Raw genomic sequence first — 20,616 nt, forward strand, 5'->3', positions numbered from 1 at the left:
TAACAGAACTCATATGGCAGGCAAAAACCTAAGAAATCCAACCAGGAAGTGGGAAATCTGAGGTTGGTCGTTTTTCAACTCATTCCCTATTGAAGATACAGTGGGATATTGGTCATGTTGCACTTCCTAAGGCTACCACTAGATGTCAACAGTCTTTAGAAACTTGTTTGATGCTTCTACTGTGTAGTGGGGGTTAATGAGAGCTGATTGAGTAACAGGTCTGCCAGAGTGGCATGAGTTGATCACGCGCGCTCACGTGAGAGCGACCTGCGTTCCATTGCAATTCTACAGACAAAGGAATTCTCCGGTTGGAACATTATTGAAGATTTATGTTAAAAACATCCTAAAGATTGATTCTATACATCGTTTGACATGTTTCTACGGACTGTAACGCAACTTTTTGACTTTTCGTCTGGACCTAGTGATCGCGCATCATGAATTTGGATTTGTGAACTCCAGCCGCGAACAACAAGGAGGTATTTGGACATAAATGATGGACTTTATCGAACTAAACAAACATTTATTGTGGAACTGGGATTCCTGGGAGTGCATTCTGATGAAGATCATCAAAGGTAAGTGAATATATAATGCTATTTCTGACTTCTGTTGACTCCGCAACATGGTGGGTATTTGTTTGGCTTGTTTTGGTCTCTGAGCGCCGTACTCAGATTATTGCATGGTTTGCTTTTTCCGTAAAGCTTTTTTTGAAATCTGACAAAGCGGTTACATTAAAGAGAAGTATATCTATAATTCTGTGCATAATACTTGTATCTTTTATCAAAGTTTATTATGAGTATTTCTGTAAATCGATGTGGCTCTGTGCAAATTCACGGGATGTTTTGGAGGCAAAGCCAAATGTAAACTGAGGTTTTTGGATATAAATATGAACTTGATCGAAGAAAACATACATGTATTGTGTAACATGTTGTCCCGGGAGTGTCATCTGATGAAGAATATCAAAGGTTAGTGATTCATTTTATCTTTATTTCTGCTTTTTGTGACTCCTATCTTTGGCTGGAAAAATGGCTATATGCTTTCTGTGACTAGGTGCTGACCTAACATAATGATATGTTGTGCTTTCGCCAAAAATACTTTTTGAAATCGGACACTGTGGTTGGATTAAACGCCTGAAGGTACCACGTTCATCTGTACAAACAATAGTACGCAAGTATAAACACCATGGGACTACACAGCCGTCATACCGCTCAGGAAGGAGACGCATTCTGTCTCCTAGAGATGAACGTACTTTGGTGCGAAAAGTGCAAATCAATCCCAGAACAACAGCAAAGACCTTGTGAAGATGCTGGAGAAACGTGTAAAAAGTATCTGTATTCACAGTAAAACGAGTCCTACATCGACATAACCTGAAAGTCCACTCAGCAAGGAAGAAGCCACTGCTCCAAAACCGCCATAAAAAAGCCAGACTATGTTTGCAACTGCACATGGGGACAAATATCATACTTTCTGGAGAAATGCCTCTGGTCTGATGAAACAAAAATAGAACTGTTTGGCCATAATGACCATCATTATGTTTGGAGGAGAAAAGGAGAAGCTTGCAAGCCGAAGAACACCATCCCAACTGTGAAGCACGGGGGTGGCAGCATCATGTTGTGGGGGTGCTTTGCTGCAGGAGGGACTGGTGCACTTCACAAAATAGATGACATCATGAGGTAGGAAAATTATGTGGATATGTTGAAGCAACAACTTCCAAAGTTGTGGAAAATGGCTTAAGGACAACAAAGTCAAGGTATTGGAGTGGCCATCACAAAGCCCTGACCTCATCCTCTAGAAAATTTGCGAGTAGAGCTGAAAAAGCTTGTGCGAGCAAGGAGGCCTATAAACCTGACTCAGTTACACCAGCTCTGTCAGGAGGAATGGGCCAAAATTCACCCAACTTATTGTGGGAAGCTTATAGAAGGCTACCTGAAACGTTTGACCCAAGGTAAACAATTTAAAGACAATGTTACCAAATACTAATTGAGTGTATCTAAACGTCTGTCTATTCTGAGACTCTTGATAGATATAGCCCCTGGTCTCCCATCCACAGATTGACCAGGCCCAACCCCAGATAGCTTCAGTCGAAATGTGCAGCATATTCAAGGTGAGCAGAAATACTGTTATCATCATCTCCATACTTTGGAGAAATGAGGTTCAGTGACATTCACTTTTGTTTTTAGCCATAGCGTATAAAATATGAGGGTTACTGATGCAGTCCAGTTAACTATGACATCTCAAAGCACTGCTTATTCTGCAACCGCTTGCCCCCACCAGCTTCCTAATGATATTTTCAGACTGATCACTAGAAATAGATGGGTGATTTGGGACGTTTGAAAAGGTCCCCAGAACGTCGATATATGCCTCACGAAAAAGTATTGCCCAGCACTGGGAGCAAACTCGTGATGCTCAGAGCCGGAGCTTGCTGCTTAGACCACATGCTAGAGTTCACAACGCTCTAGCAAGCCGCAATAATACTTGAAGATACTTGATAGTGATAGCACGTCATTTTTAATTACTTTGTTTTAAGCCTTCCCCAAACCATAGCCCGAACCACAACCTCTCAGACTAAAAACTTAAACTTAACCCTTTGAGTTGTTTCTGTTTTAACCCATTACAGTCTAAGCTGGGGGGGATCATTTTGCGATTTGATTTTGAATTTTAAGACCCCTTAGGTATCAAAAAAATGTATTTGAAAAATAATTTATGAAAAATTGTATTTAGCCTTACTGCTATTAGCCCATAAAAACACATTGAATAAAATATCCACTAAAAATTTTAAGAAGGTTTGTTCTTAAGTGTCTGTCCTATATCTAAAAGATATATGAAAGATAAGGAAACATTTGTTCTTTTTTATACATGTATTTAACCCCTTATTTTTGTCACTAAACAGACTCCATAAGTACTTCCATAAATTTTCTCAACTGGTACCGGGGAACCTTCAGACGAGTCTTGTGAGGCCTGTGGGCATCCTAGAGCACATGTACGTGTTCATGAGTCTCCCCCTTCCACCGAGGGGTCATATTAGTGTGTAGCCCAAACTGTTTGGATGCTACAGACAGAAGTTGGCAGATCGGCTGTACCAACTTCAGATGAGTCGCAAGACGCTTGAGGGGGTCGTAGAGCTGGTTATTTTATAGTACCTCAATAATGTGCCTGTCAACAGCCCAATAGTACACCAGAAGCAAACTGAAAAAGGTTTGAAATGTTTTGATGAAAAATGGAAGACAACCTAATGCTTTTATTTTTTACCCCTTTGTATCCCCAATTTTGTGATATCCAATTGGGTAGGTAGTCTTGTCCCATCGCTGCAACTCCTGTACAGACCCGGGAGAGGTAAGGTCGACAGCCATGCATTCTCAGAAATACAACCCTGCCAAGCCACACTGCTTCTTGACACACTGCTCGCTTAACCCGGAAGCCAACCGTACCAATGTGTCGGAGGAAACACTGTACAACTGGTGACCGTGCCAGTGTGCATGTGCTCGGCCTGCCACAGGAGTCGCTAGAGCACGATGGGACAAGGACATCCTGGCTTGCAAAACCTTCCCCTAATCCATAAAACGCTGGGCCAATTGTCCGTCGCCTCATGGGTCTACCGGTCGCGGCCGGCTGAGACACAGCCCGTGATCTGTAGTGACGCCTGGACCTGGATCTGTAGTGACGCCTCAAGCACTGCAGTGCCTTAGAACGCTGCGCCACTCAGGAGGCCCAACCTAATGTTGTTTGGCAGAAACATGGGATTCTTTCTTAGCATTTTGACAGGTTATGCTCCCTAATTGCATATTCTTGGGAGAAACAAATTCTAGCCACAGTCCAAATGTAAATACTGTAGATTCAGATGAAATGTGATGGCTTGTATGTCATTACTCCAAATAGCAGACACCGTATATTAGCAGACTGCTGTAAATCAGAATTTACTTGCATACAGAAATGTGTAGATGGTATTAAGATTCTATCTAAATGTTTATGATTTAAATCAAATCTAATTTTATTTGTCACATGCGCCGAATACAACAGGCTTTACCGTGACATGCTTACTTACAAGCCCTTAACCAACAATGCAGTTCAAGAAATAGTAAATAAAAATCTTGTCAATCAAAAAGTAGTACAATAAATGCACATATCAATAACGAGGCTATATACAGGGGGTACCGCTACCGAGACAATGTGCGGGGGTACAGGTTAGTCGAGGTCATTTGTAAAGAGACTATGCATAGATAATAAACAGCGAGTAGCAGCAGTGTAAAAACAAAACAAAAAAATACCCTCGTAGTGCCTTACGGTCAGATGCCGAGCAGTTGCTATGCCAGGCAGTGATGCAACCGTCAGGAAGCTCTCGATGGTGCAGCTGTATAACTTTTTGAGGATCTGGGGACCCATGCCAAATCTTTCAGTCCCTAAGGGGGAAAAGGTGTTGTCGTGCCCTCTTCACAACTGTCTTGGTGTGTTTGGACCATGATAGTTTGTTGGTGATGTGGACACCAAGGAACTTGAAACTCCCGACCCACTCCACTTCAGTCCCGTGAATGTTAATGGGAGCCTGTTCGGCCCTCCTTTAGTGATTAGCATCCAGCATCCATAATAAGATGTGAAAAATCCATTATGCCTTTAACAGCAGACTACATACATACAGCTTTGTTTAATGGTCAAAAAATAATCTCCAAGGATGGCTCTCCAAGACTCATATTAGTGTCAGGAGAGGCCACCCACGCAACTCTCTTTCCAGAATGGCTCTTACTTTGCATGGTGCCAGGTTCTTGGCAAACCCAGCTGGGATGTGACATAATATCCACTTTTCCTTCAGTCACCCCAGGCATGAATACACAGTTTGATAGCACTGCTCCTCTCAATTAAGTCTTACATGACTGGGGAGATTCCAGAATAGAATTGATCACCATTGTTTCCCTCTCTAATTTTAGGGATTTAGCAGACCACTCTTAACTAGAGTGACTCTCCTCTCTATCTCTGAGGTTATACATTTCCATACTGGCACCCCATGGGAGTTGAACCCACTCTACTCACCAACTGCGCACTTGGGGTGGTCTCTCCTCTCGCTCTCTCTCTCTCTCTCTCTCTCTCTCTCTCTCTCTCATGTATTCCATCCTGAATAATCCAAATGTTTGCCCTATTCAATATACAATATAACATTGCATTAAGATCATCTGACGACCCCATCTCACCCCTCCCTACCCCCACATAGATAAGAGTATCCCAGCAGCCCACAGCATCCTTAAAAATACATTAACCGAATCAATAACATGGACGGACAATTAAACAAGAGGCGGGTCTGCGTTAAGCATGCTATAGTTATTGCTTGAGATGAACATATGAGGTAGTTATTTTTAAATTGATTATCTCTTACAAATAATAACACTATCACATACCTAAACATCACGCTTGCAACGTACATGTGTGGATATAAAGACGACTTCGTAATGAATTCCAAAACTAACTATATTGACTAACTATAGACCACCACGCAATATGGCACGATTCAACAAGCCAATAAGGTAAAAATTAAATGACTTACTTCAAGACGGCGCTGTCCCCTTGTCTGACAGTGATGTTGTCCTTTGAAAAAGAATCCCCGCTCCTCGCTGGCACTCCTGCAGGTACAAGGAATAGCAGTCTTAGACCGATGACAACAAGGCATTTCCAAGGCGCCACAAAATAACCATAAATGCCCATTTTCCGTCACTGCTCAACTTCCACGGAAACTTGAATGTCAAATATTCCTTGCTCGGTGCAAAGTAGGTATGGCCACAGCAATTCGACTCCACTCAAGATGCTGTTGTGGTGGTCGACCTCTATTTCTTTGCCTCAAATAGAAGGTGAGAATGTGGCGTGTTATCGTTCAATATATTAAAGTAGGCAATATCTGRGGCTCCGGTACTCTTGGATATCTCCAAGAAATGTCCAGCAGCTACAACAGGCGATGTGTTTTTTCGGAAAGCTGATGTAGGCTAGACTGTTTCCCCTGCTCTGTGTATGTTATTTGTATTCGCCAAGAGATGGATGATCGCGCAAAGATGCATCAGCAAAGTCTCCACTTGGGTAGTTCTCCCGATAGCCTACAGCACAACACTGCAGTGACTCCTGAAACAAGTATGCTCTGAAATCAGTTGTGTATTCTTATTTGTCAAGTAGACTACATAAACTAAATCCACCAGACAGCGAGCTCCGCGGAATCAAGTGAAATCACTCCTTCATAATGAGTGTGTGCCTTGCGCAGGCTAGTCAGTGCTCTCTGGCGCGCAGGTTATACAACTGTGAACCATCTGCGCAGCATCCCTACTCCCGCTATTTTTACTACCCCAGTGGATGATCAAGCAAGTGATTTGTATTGATACATCTATAGGCTGTGTATATAATTCTATATATCCTAGTCTGCGTTATAATGCCAATAACCACCACAATTAATAGGCTAATCGGGTTGCCTAAATCATTAACATAATGCAGTCAATTATTTGAATACTGTATTGGGAACGCTTAGCTAATCGACTGACACGTACTCACTTTAACATATCAATGATGATCTATGCTCTGCTGAATAGTATAAGTGGAAGGCTATACTATTGTGTGTGGTGTGTGTGTGTGTGTGTGTTGGTGTGACTGTCTGCACATGCGTGTGTGAGAGATGGGAGGGGGGGCATGTATTTGGAGATATATTTCACAATTTATTTTCAAATACTTATAAAACGAACATAATTGTGTACATTTAATGCTTAAATAGTATCGGTAAGAGATTTTGTTTTGTGTGTGCAGCTCATTGCCTAAATGTATATATGTAACCCTGAGACATACTGTCAATGTTGAAATTACACAATATTTGGTCCCAGTGAAGTTTGTGAGTAAATACATTTTACCTATACCTGCAGTAGGTACCATACATAGGTTTTTGCAATGTACGGCATGAGCTGGTTGTTGAATAGCTCTGCCCAAACATCGTTCCATAGCATTATCATAAGCACTTATGTGTCCTCAGGGTCTTGGCTGCAAGTAACCCTATTCCTGGAGAGCTGATGACCTGTAGTTTTTCCCTCCAACCCTAATCTAGCGCACCTGATTCTAATAATTAGCTGGTTGATAAACTGAATCAAGTTAGTTACAACTGAGGTTAGAGCGAAAACCTACAGGGGGGTAGCTCTCCAGGAACAGGATTGGAGAGCCCCGAACTAGGGTATGCAGTGCACATCACTGTGCTAGGAGAAGTTTGCATTGTTATTGTAAGCATGTTATTCCATTCTGTTATTCCATCCCAGATCACATATTAACACACCCAAAGCATTGCCCTTCTAATTTCATCCACGGAAAAATGCATATTTGTATGCATGAGGGTTGATTTGGCAGACGGAGCCAGGGATATAGGGGTCACTGTTTGTTTTGACATGCACACAGTCCCTTGGATTTACTGAGGCGGTGTTCAATTTATTATAAGGTTGTTAGTGGGGGAATTATGATGATGACCCGATCCGAAAAAATTGTGCTAAGATAAGAGTTAATTAAAACGATGTCCACGTCGAACTCAATGGCTTTTTAATTAAAACCCCTCATTCTGACCTCAGCAAATCTAAGATATGTGTTCTTAATTAACGTGGGTTGCTAGGTAGGGGGGAACGTCTCGGTGAAACACTTGTTTCCAAAACACCCCCAGCTGATTAGGGTGACAACATTGTGTGTATGATAGACTTACTATAACATTAGAGCTGTTTATCAGCTTGAACAACCTCATCTTAATTAAAAGGCCTACTCTGTGATATTTACAGACATTCTGGATAATGTAAATTAATTATACAGTATATACAAATATAACTTATAAATACCCCATGCCATGAGCTTTGAGCAGCTGTCTAACCCCACCATAACCCAACATATAAGGACGTTCTACATCCCTCAACTTTATAGCAAACCAAGTGGCAGGGTTGTGGTTTTACTGTTTTTCGAATTGCGTAGTGGGCCTTAAAGCTACAATATATAGGGCGATGGAACATTACATTTTTAACTATATGGCTGAGTCTACCATTTCAATTACCTGTGGGTTAGGAGTAAATTCACAGGTATACTTAGCAAACTTACAGTACTTTTAAAGAGTATTTAGTCACAGTAAGACTGTGTAATCCAGAGGAAATGATTTAAGCATATGGTGCCCTTCAATTAATTGAATGTGCAGTCATCTTCTTTCTGAATTATCAATAGCTCTATTCACTCAGTTCCCTGGAGAGATATTCAACATAGATATGCTGATACCTTGTATTAGGTAGGCATGGCTCATCTGACCTTTATATGACTTCCCTAGGAGGAAATGATATGCATGCTAACTAGAGTATCATTGATACTGAGCCCAGTCAATGAAGGTCTTGACCTTGAGCTCAACTCTGAATATGGCATCAATTAAGAAGTTGCTCTAATTTAGACTAAACATGCAAGAAACATGATTTTTTGGCAACTTGTTAATTTTCTAAATGTCTGAAAATAAACATTTGTCTGCATATGTAACTTTTGAAGGCAAAGTAATAAAGCGGTACTTTTTGAAGGCTTTAGCGATTTTCCTAAGCTATGCAGTCTACATTTATTTTGACAGTAGGCAAAGCATGAAAGATATCAGCAAGCACATTGATGGGTACACGGCCTGGTGAGCACTAAAGCAAATGAAAGTAGTTATTTATTCCTAAGAAGTCCAGGGACAGAGAGAATGGTGGTGTTCTTTCACCCTGAAAGGGCCTGCACACAGTACTTCTTGTGCAACAGTAAATGTTGTTGTTCCTCATCTGTGATTATACTTAGTTGGGTGGAAACTCAACTGTCATCCTCGGATGGATTCCACTCCCTTGAAGGTGAATGCATTTTAGATGTAATTTCCATCAAAATGTTACTCAAATGAAACTATAATCCCGGGATGGATGGAATCAACCACTCGGATCAAATTTGGAATGGCAAAGTGAGCAAAAATATGCTTAAATTGTCAAATATTTCAAAAGAGATTAAGAATAATTTCGTATGGATAATTGTCCATATTCAAAAGAGGACACCATTGCAGTTTTGGGCAGCTCATGCAATCGGCAGAGATTATTAATAATGAATGACCATTCTAGGCCAATATAATGGCCCCCTATCGGACCACACTGACAAGCAGAGCCCACACTCATGATAAAAGCCTTGACCCTCAACCTTTTCTTTTGCTGGTTTTGGGGCATCTTCTACCTTAAGTTGCTTAGAGGTTCATGTTGTTTCTCATAATCAGCAGAAACATACTCCCATGGTAACCGCATGTAGCACGCCATGCTAGGCCTGAAGACACTGTAGAAATGTTGATGATGAACGAGTAAGACTACACAATGTTATTTACCGTACACTTGCTGTGGCCATACTAAGCTTGCAGATGAACATCAGATTTAGTATAAAGGGACGATTGCATACCTGGTCTATGTGTTAAGGTAATGTATTTATTGAGAAAAGATTTCTTATTATGACGTTGTCAGAAATATGACCCGCTCCAAAAATTATGAAAACGAAAGTTTGTGTGAGATGAGAAAATTGGCAGGTTGGCCTCCAAAGCTTCCCATAGGAGACGTTTCTGTTAGAGTTTTTTTTCCTACTTGTAGCATGTTAGAACAAGTTTGAAAAGAAGACTCTTTGCTTCTACACCTGCATTGCTTGCTGTTTGGGGTTTTAGGCTGGGTTTCTGTACAGCACTTCGAGATATTAGCTGATGTACGAAGGGCTATATAAAATAAACTTGATTTGATTTGAGAGAAAAAATATGGAAAAATTACTGTCTTGACAGTACTGGCCAACATTAATTGCTCTTTTCTGCAGTTGGAGACAAACTTTGTCCAGACCATTTTAAAATACAGTACATACAGTAAGTAGTAGGATTATTTTGCCTGAATACTTCTAAGTGCCCTCAATGGAACACTGTATTAACTCTGTGTGATGCTAACACAATTCACACACTGTTTGCGGTATCAAAGCTGCCATGCCCCATAATTATAGAGCCCCGCAATGGACCCGTCATAATACCAATAAAACCGGTCAAACACGGAAATGGTTCCAATCGTTTTTTCATCATTCATTTTTCCCATAAGGGATTTTAGAACCACTTCAAACAAGGTCTGTGTTTCATGTAGGTTTTCCCCGATGTGACGTTTTGATAACCGTGTAAATCTCTCTCACACAAGATGACTTTTGTCGATATATTTGTCTCTATTTACTCTCAGATTTGAAAATGTTAATTAGCATCAAAGTAGACATCATGCAAGACTACAAATCCCCGCATGCTCCTGAACTTTATCTCTAGCTGACACCTTTGCTGTCAACTAGCAAGCTAGCTACCTTGACCCAAAACAAAAGATATGTTGAACAATTTCATTTACTGTTCCATCATTTATTTAAATAATATTTGTTGGCTTATTTATGCACTCAATGCAGTCAAATATTATGCAGTCAAATATTTTCAATGTTCCATGAATGCTAAGCAAATTGTTTGCAAAGAACCAAGTTACCTAGCTCCCTCCTTAGACAATATTGGGACACACCCTTTTCACGCCATTTCGCCCAGTGGGCGGTGCTATACATCACGGTGGGCATGGATTTCAGAGCGTTTATGGGCACACACAGTGTTGAGAATGAGTCAAGCACTCTTTTAAGTCTGAATTGTGGAATCTATTCAACACAACGTTCTAGGTTGGCTAATGTCGGGTGTACACCACACAATTTTCAAGATCCTAACATTGCTGAGCCTCTCAAATTAAATAACCGTCTGTAGTTAAATAKATTTCCTGTAGTTTTTTGTCCTGTAATGGATGCTACTGTTTCATCAGGGAACCACAAAGATTAAGTAAACAAAGGGCATTGCTGAATTCACATTATGTTTGATATTTCATGCAGCCACAGAATAGAAAAAAGCTAAACAATGATTTTGTTTTCAAATTTCTAATTGTTTAAAGTTGAAAGATATCACTCACGCAAAAAAAGGGACTGTACAATGAATCTGAGTTCTGTAAGTATGCCTCCAGGATAATATGGTACATTTGGCCTCATGATAGGACCTCAAACAAATATATAAGACCAAGGACAAGGTTTTAATGAAGCCAGCGACGCTGATAGCAAATAATTTTTCTAGAAGAAACATTGAGAATTTGGGAGAGAGAGAGTACTTCATCAACTTTTAGATCGCTTAAAACACCAGTAAAATTATGATAACTGTGAAACCTTTACAATATAATCAGCAGTTCAGACAGTAGGCTAGAGTCAGTTAATCTGATTTTGTTCAATCTAATCTCAAATAATTCATTTTAGTGATTGATAGTATACAGGTATTGTTGAATGTTGACTAAACAAATGCAGTGAAATTAGTTTAAATATAGTCATGATCAGTTTTATATATTTCTTTCAGAAAGCAGCATTCATTGATGTTGTTGCAAAATTTGATGTTACACATCGTTCACTTTTGGGAAAAACCGGTCCATTCACTTGGTAGCTAGCTATCATTAGTTCAAATAAAGCAAAATGATGTACTAAAATGAAAGTATAAACCCACTTTAGTGATGTCGGTTAGAAGTTATGAATGAGGTGCCAGGCGAAGGGTTCTCTGTTGAATGTGGACACGCATCGGACAGTCCTTGCACTTTGAAACCCACGCCCACTGTGGCATATAACACCGCCCACAAGCAAAATCCTCTTATTTTACCAGATCCCCTTCTTCAGCCAGTGGAGGTCGATATTTAATCCCTTATAAAGTCTGCCAAATAAATGAACAAGTTGAAATCTATTTAAATTCATGGTGTCAGAATGCACTGCTGTATTAAAGCAATTCAGAACTAACTTGTTGACATGTTCTTTTACAGATTTAAAGCCAGATTAACACATTGCAGAATGTATCCATAATCATGAATGAATAAGCATATTACCCATCAATTACTTGAAAAACCTGAACTCCAACAATTGCACTGTTGTGATTAAATCTAAATAGTAAACAATGCATACATATGCATTTCATACATAACATAACATATAAATATCTGACTCGAAGTAAAGATTAAATTATTTATTCATCAATGCCACAAACCTAGGACATCAAAAGCACCATATGAACTATAATTACTATCCGAGGGCACACAGATTCTTTTGCTTTTCCATTACAGGAATTAGACGAGCACCAACAACACAACATCAACATATTGTGGTTTTTGGTGGGTGAGTTACAAATGGAGAAACAACTGGATGCATATGGTAGGTTTAATATAAAATACTAGGTCAACTCCAGCAGAACGAGAAACACACTTAACACACTCAAAACAAGGAAGCCATACGTAAACACAGCTATATTTACACACTTGAACCCCGCTGTCAATTGTGAGCAGTACATTTACCATTGCATTCACTCAGAATAAGCAGGACAGCATTACACAGGTAAAAAAAGATGATAAAAACAGTACCCGACAACACTTTTAAACGTGTTACTGAATCTAAATGCTATTAAATCAGGAGAAGTGAAGGAAGCAGCATAGGGAAAATAGGTGAACGTAGGCTGGGTTTTAAGAGATAAGACTGAGTGTTCCAAAGTGATGGAAGTTGAGGGACCATGGGACATAAAAGGCATATTGTGGAATAAGGGACAGCTAGAGAGATAGTTGGCCATAGAACAAACATAAAATGGGGTGCTGATGTGCTTCTACACCCCTTTTAGGTCGATGTCACAAATCCGGTTCATGTCCAGTAATACTCTTGAGTCTCAGTGTGTGTCCCTCGACGTCATTCCGTCTCAGTTGTAGCATTCAAATCGTGGTCATCGTGTGTCTGTGACTCACAACATTAAAGACGATAAGTGATCACAGCATTTCAACAAATTGAGCCATACATAATACAACTTAAGCATTGAGGACAGCATTTTGTTGACATCATGGACATTTACACTTTGTCTACTGTGTGTGAATGATGGAATAATCTTACCCCGGCTGTAGGTCCATTTGAGAGTGTGTGGTCACTAAATGCCTGTACATCAACCAGTACTGAACCGTTGGAGACTTGGGATGCTTGCTCTCTCTCTCAAAGTGCTGCTTGAATGTCTCCGGGTCTGCGTCTATAAAGGTCAAGTACAAAATGGAGGAAGTAAAAAAATCTGTGTCTTAGATGCATTCTATTGCTTTGAATTCCGACAAACTACTACACATATGAAAGACTGTACCACACAGGCCAGTACAATAGCCTACATATGGAGAGGAACCTAAAGGCACATACAGTACCAACCAATACTACTCACTCGACAGACAAGGTAGGTGTGGACCAGTGCTGCCTTGGAAGCAGTCTTCTGGTCTGCAGCTGCTCCCTTCTTCTTAACTCAAATCATATTTTATTGGCCACATACACATATTTAGCAGATTTTATTCCGGGTGTAGCGATATGTTTGTGTTCCTAGCTCCAACAGTGCAGCAGTATCTAACAGTTCACAACAATAGACACAAATCTAAAATTAAAAGAATGGAATTAAGAAGTATATGAATATTAGGACGAGTAATGTCGCTCGTCTTTTCAGTTCGCTGCAGCTTGTTATGTTCATACAAATATTTAGATGTTAAGTTTGCTGAAAATAAACCTAGTTGACAGTGAGAAGACGTTTCTTTTTTTGCTGAGTTTGTGTATGTCAGCAATTAAATTTGATTTGATTTGTCCAGATGGGATAGGGCAATATTCAGTACGATTTTGATTGCATCGTCGGTGGATCTATTAGGGCAGTAAGCAAATTGAAGTGGGTCTAGGGTGTCAGGTAAGGTAAGGTAGCAGTGGTTATTAAGATGGCACTGGAGGGGAGGGCTGCTATCTTATTGGCTCTTAACCAACCATGATATATTTTTTTTTACGTTGTTCGTAACTTGTTTTGAACATAATGTTGCTGCTACCATCTCTTATGACCGAAAAGAGCTCCTGAACATCAAAACTGGGATTACTCACCTCAAATTGGATGAGGAGTTCTTATTCAAGAGTCGGATGCGAGGGATATACTAGACAGCCGACCAGGCCCAGATCCCTGTGATTCGCTGGAAAAGGAAACGTAGGTTTCGCAGAAAGAGATCAGGATGCCTTGTGAGGATCAGGAGACGAGTGGCTAATCTGCCCTTGCCTTCTGTTCTGCTAGCTAACGTTCAATTGCTGGAACATAAATGGGACCAACTGAAAGCACGAATATCCTACCAACGGGACATTAAAAACTGTAATATCTGTAATATCCAGGTTGAAACAGCTTACCTAGTTGAGAGTTGATAAGACTCAGGAACACCCATTGGCTTCCCACCCCTTACCCACAGACACAAATAAACATTATCAAGAACACCTACTTTCACCATCTATGTTAGCTAGCTAGTTAACTAGTCAGCTAGACTGTTGGTTTATAAAGCCAAAGAAAGCTAAACTCGTTTGTATGAATTTCTAACGCATTTAAATGTCTAGACAAATAGATGGCTAAAGTAGTCATCTAGGCAGGCTAATGTTGCTAACTATCTAACCATGAGCTAGCTAGCTAGATAACAGGTATTGTGTACATTTAGAACTGTCAGTTTAAACAAATGTATTAATTACTTAATTTAGCTAAATTAGACTGTTAATTCCAAGATACTTACCTTCTGCAGTCTCATCCAGATCCCCAAGGCCCTGGTGAGTGACGTGAAGCTTGAGACAGGCATTTGTACTTCTATATGATAGCCACATTAGCAGCTAATTAGCATTTCATTTTTGGGGGTGGGGGGTAAACGCAGGCAAATATATTAATTAAAGTCACCCTTTCCGAGAGCGATTTACACGGTTATCAAAACATCCCGCCAGGCTAAGCCTACACAAAACACAGCCCTTATTGGAAGTGTTTATAAAATCCCCTATGAGAAAAATGAATGGTGGAAAAACAATTAGAACTATTGCCATGTTTGACTGCTAGGTTTAATGGGTATTATGACTCATACTGTGATACTCTATAATCACCATGTACTGTAGGCAGACTATCTTAAGTCTGCCTGTTAGGAGGCTCATCAAACACAAACACACACACACACTACTGACTACTCTGGAATTGCGACAGTCTGACATGTTTCATTCCTCAACCACTCTCTCCGCCACTCTCACTGAGACAATAACAAATACAATCTCAACCAAAAGACAATGAAGTAAAAAGCCAAGAGAGCCCACAATGACATGCACTCGACATGCAGAAATGTATTTCACAATTCTTCCAGACAGTTATCCCTTTGGAAGAATGGGTGGTAATCAGGTAATGAAATTAGATATTTTCCATATTTAATTTCTTACGTGTAAATGGATTAYGTTATTTGGCAAAGTTTTAAGTTACTTGTTTATGAAGCCAGAACCACATTTTTCTCTTACTGTCACTAACATTTCCATATTTGATTATATTAACTCAATATAAGATGATTGCTTTCCAGCATATTTCACTGTAACACAGGCAAATGGCCTGCCCACTATGTTATTTTCTTAGGCTAACCAATTGCAGAGCACTGTTATATGAAAGACTGGGGGGCACAATTACAAATGGCAATTTAAAGGAACATTTTGGAATTGAGAAGAAAAATGGGGTTAAACGTCTACATTTTCTTATCTCTGAAGTAGTCCAAGAGGCCTGAGAGAGTATATTGCATAAGTGGCCTGATATCATCTACTTCCATAAACACCATACTACCATATTTTTACTTTTTCACTAGCCTATATTGTTATCTGTTAACTAACTTCTGACATTTGATGTCAGTTTAAAAAATGTCCTTTCTTTGAGCCAACTGCATTATGAATGCATAGGAATCGATTAGATATTATGAAACAATACAGCATGTTATATAATACAATGCATTATACTACCTGTCTGTGATTCAAATAGTATTGTATGTGGGTCATTGCACCAATTAGGTGCCTTTTGAGAAGTGTAACTTAAAAAAATATATATATGTTTGATTTCATCTAATTTTAACATTCTAATTTCAACTTAATAAAAAACAAGTTTGCCCATCTGAAGAGTCTAACAAAAACAAATACTATAGTAAGTGCCTATTAAGTGCCAAATAACGAAACAGGGTTGATGCCTGCCTTAAATCCCCTTGTGACAGGGGGAATGGAAGCTTGATGTGTGCATTGTTTTAAATTGTTAAAACATTTGCGGAGGGATAGGGTTCCACCAAGAACCGTTTTGATCCGAAGAACCCTATTTGGAAGACAAGGGTTCTTTGTAAGGCAAAAGGTTCTACTTAGAACCTTTAACATCCTAAGAGACATTTTTGGAAGAAAAGGCTCTTTTATGATTCTTTGGAAGTCTTCTTTGGAATGTAAGAAGGGCTCTACATGAAACCGTATATAATATTTTCATGCTCTATTGCAGGGATATTTTCAGAATTGTTTGTTTTAATATAATATTTGTGTTTTTGCATGTGCATTGATGGGTTGATTAATTGTATACAACACAAAGATAAACAACATACAGTTTTCGAAACTAATCCATTCTGTTAGTAATTGCACTTATTGCACCCGTTACTGATAAAGTTGATCCAGTTAAGATGAMTGAGGTAGTCTCAGTATTCAATGTTCTCTACCCTGGCAATCATTCTGAATGCAGATTGCGGGTGATTAACAATTCCACATGTTGGATACCCTAACTCTGGCTGGATTCCAATAGGAATTACACATCACTTTGCAAGCCAGTATAATGTGACTTGCAGCATGATGTGGCCTGTAAACCAAGACATTCCTAACACCACTGTGTTTGGGTATAACTAGGCCCTCTTAGCAAGGCATTATGATACGCTACATGACCAAAAGTATGTGTACACCTGCTCGTCGAACATCTCATTCCAAAATCATGGSCATTAATATGGAGATGGTCCCCCTTTGCTTCTGTAACAACCTCCAGTCTTCTGTGAAGGCTTTCCACTAGATGTTGGAACATTGCTGCGGGGACTTGCTTCCATTCAGCCCCAAGAGCATTAGTGAGGTCGGGCGATTAGGCCTGGCTCGGAGTCGGCATTCCAATTCATCTCAAAGGTGTTCGATGGGGATAAAAAAAAAAAGTATATATCTTTTTTTAACCTTTATTTAACTAGGCAAGTCAGTGAAGAACAAATTCTTATTTACAATGACGACCCAAACCCAGAAGATGCTGGGCCGATTGTGCGCCACCCTTGGGACTCCCAATCACGTCCGGATGTGATGCAGCCTGGATTCGAACCACGTACTGCAGTGATGCCCCTTGCACTGAGATGCAGTGTCGTAGACCACTGCGCCACTCGGGTCAGGGCTCTGTGCAAGCCAGTCAAGTTCTTCCACACCGATCTCGACAAAACATTTCTGTATGGACCTTGCTTTGTGCATGGGGACATTGTCATGCTGAAACAGCAAATGTCCTTCCCCAAACTGTTGCCACAAAGTTGGCAGCACAGAATCATGTAGAATGTCATTGTATGCTGTAGCGTTAAGATTTGCCTTCACTGGAACTAAGGGGCCATTCTACTGCCAAAGTTTGTCTATAGAGCTTACATGGCGTTGTGCTCGATTTTATACACCTGTCAGCAACGGGTGTGGCTGAAATAGCCAAATACACTAATTTGAAGTGGGGTCCACATACTTTTGATTATATAGTGTATATGTAATATACTGTCATAAATAATAAAAATGTTATGTCTAATAAGGCTGGTGGAACTGTTCATAGAGGGTTCTAGGTAGAACCATATACAGAGGGTTCTTTGAAAAACCCAACACATGGAGGGTTCTAGATAGAATAGAATGTTTTGTAATGTAGCCTGTCTATCTATGGGTAACAGGATTGATGTGTTTTGTAGTGTAGCCTGTCTATCTATGGGTAACAGGATTAACGTGTTTTGTAGTGTAGCCTGTCTATCTACGGGTAACAGGATTGACGTGTTTTGTAGTGTAGCCTGTCTATCTACGGGTAACAGGATTGACGTGTTTTATAGTGTAGCCTGTCTATCTACGGGTAACAGGATTGACGTGTTTTGCCCGACCAGCTCAGCTTTCCACCAGAAAACACCAGAAAATGGCCAAGAAGAGTAGAACCAACTCACCTGCTTTTACACTGTTATTTGACTGTTAGATGTTCAATGTTTCTATAAAAAACAGGCTTGACCTTAAAATGAGGGACAGACATAAATGAATAACTAATCACATTAAATAAATAATAATCTTAAGAAATAACTTTGTAAAAGCAACAAAATAACTAGCACTTTACAACGATGGTGAATTTTGAGAAATGTTGGGGTTAAGAGGGTTAAAATCTTCCTACAAGTCACAGAGGGTTCACGAAGGGACAAGCAGAGAAGGGTACCATGCAGAGATACCATGCACAGATTCCAAACAATCTTAATATTGAAGAATGGTTGGAGAATGGTGAAAGATAAGATCTATGAAGTTCCAATGATACCAGGAAAGGACATTCACTAAAATTGACTTTAGTCAAACCCTCATAGATCTCATTTAACTTAGCATGGCCGTGTACAGTGCTTTTGGAAAGTATTCAGACCCCTTCTCTTTTTCCACATTTTGTTACATTACAGCCTTATTCCAAAATTGATGAAATAAAAACATTTCCTCATCAATCTACACACAATACTCCATAATGACAAAGCGAAAACAGGTTTAGAATTTTCTGCAAACGCATTAAAACAGGAAAACAGAAATACCTTATTTACGTATGTATTCAGAACCTTTGCTATGAGTTTTGAAATTGAGCGCAGGTGCTTCCTGTTTCSATTGATCATCCTTGAGTCCACCTGTGATGAATTKAATTGATTGAACATGATTTGGAAAGGCACACACCTGTCTATATAAGGTCCCACAGTTGACAGTGCATGTCAGAYCAAAGACCAAGCCATGAGGTTGAAGGAATTGTCCGTAGAGCACCGTGACAGGATTGTGTCAAGGGAAAGATCTGGGGAAGGGTACCAAAACAATTCTGCAGCATTGACGGTCTCCAAGAACAGTGGRCTCCATCATTCTTAAATGGAAGAAGTTTGGACGTACCAAGACTCTTCCTAGAGCTGGCCGCCCGGCCAAACTGAGCAATCTGAGGAGAAGGGCCTTGGTCAGGAAGGTAACCAAGAACCTGATGGTCACTCTGACAGAGCTCCAGAGTTCCTCTGTGCAGATGGGCGAACCTTCCAGAAGGACAACCATCTCTGCAGCACTCCACCAATCAGGCCTTTATGGTAGAGTGGCCAGAAGGAAGTCTCTCCACATTAAAAGGCACATGACAGCCCACCTGGAGTTTGCCAAAAGGCACCTAAAGGACTCTCAGACCATGAGAAACAAGATTCTCTGGACTGATGAAACCAAGAATGAACTCTTTGGCCTGAATTTCAAGAATCACATCTGGAGGAAATCTGGCACCACCCCTACGGTGAAGCATGGTGGTGGCAGCATCATGCTGTGGGGATGCTTTTCAGTGGGAGGGACTTGAAGACTAGTGAGGATTGAGGGAAAGATGAACAGAGCAAAGTGCAGAGAGATCCTTGATGAAAATCTGCTCCAGAGCGCTCAGGACCTCAGACTAGGACGAAGGTTTACCTTCCAACTGGACAACATTCCTAAGCACACAGCCAAGACAACGCAGGCGTAGCTTCGGGACAAGTCTCTGAATGTCCTTGAGTGGACCAGCCAGATCCCGGACTTGAACCCGATCGAACATCTCTGGAGAGACCTGAAAATGACGCTCACCATCCAACTTGACAGAGCTTGAGATGATCTGCAGAGAAGAATGGGAAAAATTCCCCAAATGCAGGTGTGCCAAGCTTGTAGCATCATACCCAAGAACACTTTAGGCTGTAATTGGTTCCAAAGGTGCTTCAACAAAGTACTGAGTAAAGGGTCTGAATACTTATGTAAATGTGATATCAGTTTTTTATTTTAAATACATTTGCAAAAATAAAAACCTTTTGTTTTTTCATTATGGGGTATTGTGTGTAGGTTGCTGAGGTGGAAAAAAATAATTTAATCATTTTTAGAATAAGGCTGTAACGTTACAAAATGTGGAAAAAGTCAAGGGTTCCGAAAACTTCCCGAATGCACTGTAGATTGACTTTCCATCAACTTGATTTGCTCACAAGAGTCAACGCAAGTCACTTTTGGTAAAGCTGGAGGTCATCATCCCATTTGAAACATTTTCCTTCAAGTTCACGATTTCAAATGCACTACTTAAATTGTAGAGTTTGAATATTCTCAAAGGACAAAACAATGCTCTTGTCTATTGCTAAGTTACAGATATATTACGATAGATACATTCCATGACAGCAAAAGCGGCATCATAGTGGAAGTATTTTCAGCTTAGCTCTTTCCATGGTAATAATAATGCAACATTAGGTTTTATGACTTTTAAATTGAATGTTAAAGCATGTCTGTTCACAGAGTCAATGTAAGCAATTATTAAAATCTTTATAGTTTTAATGTCAATTAATAGGAAAGATGCATTTCAGCCTATGAAGTGTAGGCTGACAGTATTTTCCCTTTCCTCTTCCTGTCAACAGAGGGAATAAACATTACCAACAGACAATCCTTCATAAGTGTATATTTTAATAGCTCCGAAGGCAACATTTAACAAATTGTTCTTCCACCAGCCAAAAGTAT

The 20,616-nt window shown here is 40.0% G+C and overlaps 1 protein-coding gene across 2 annotated transcripts in view; it reads right to left on the reverse strand.

Moving 5' to 3' along the window:
- LOC111981913 (opioid-binding protein/cell adhesion molecule homolog) overlaps positions 1-20,616 on the reverse strand; it is a 380,076-nt gene that overhangs the window by 225,779 nt on the left and 133,681 nt on the right. The window contains exon 2 of one of the 2 annotated variants that reach the window (XM_024013402.2): positions 5,528-5,603. In XM_024013402.2, coding sequence (XP_023869170.1) covers positions 5,528-5,603 — 76 coding nt within the window. Of the gene's footprint in view, positions 1-5,527; positions 6,243-20,616 lie in introns of those variants that run through there. The other variant, XM_024013401.2, reaches the window with a different exon arrangement.

This window comes from Salvelinus sp. IW2-2015, linkage group LG20 (genome assembly GCF_002910315.2).
Source record: "Salvelinus sp. IW2-2015 linkage group LG20, ASM291031v2, whole genome shotgun sequence".
Lineage (NCBI taxonomy): Eukaryota > Metazoa > Chordata > Actinopteri > Salmoniformes > Salmonidae > Salvelinus > Salvelinus sp. IW2-2015.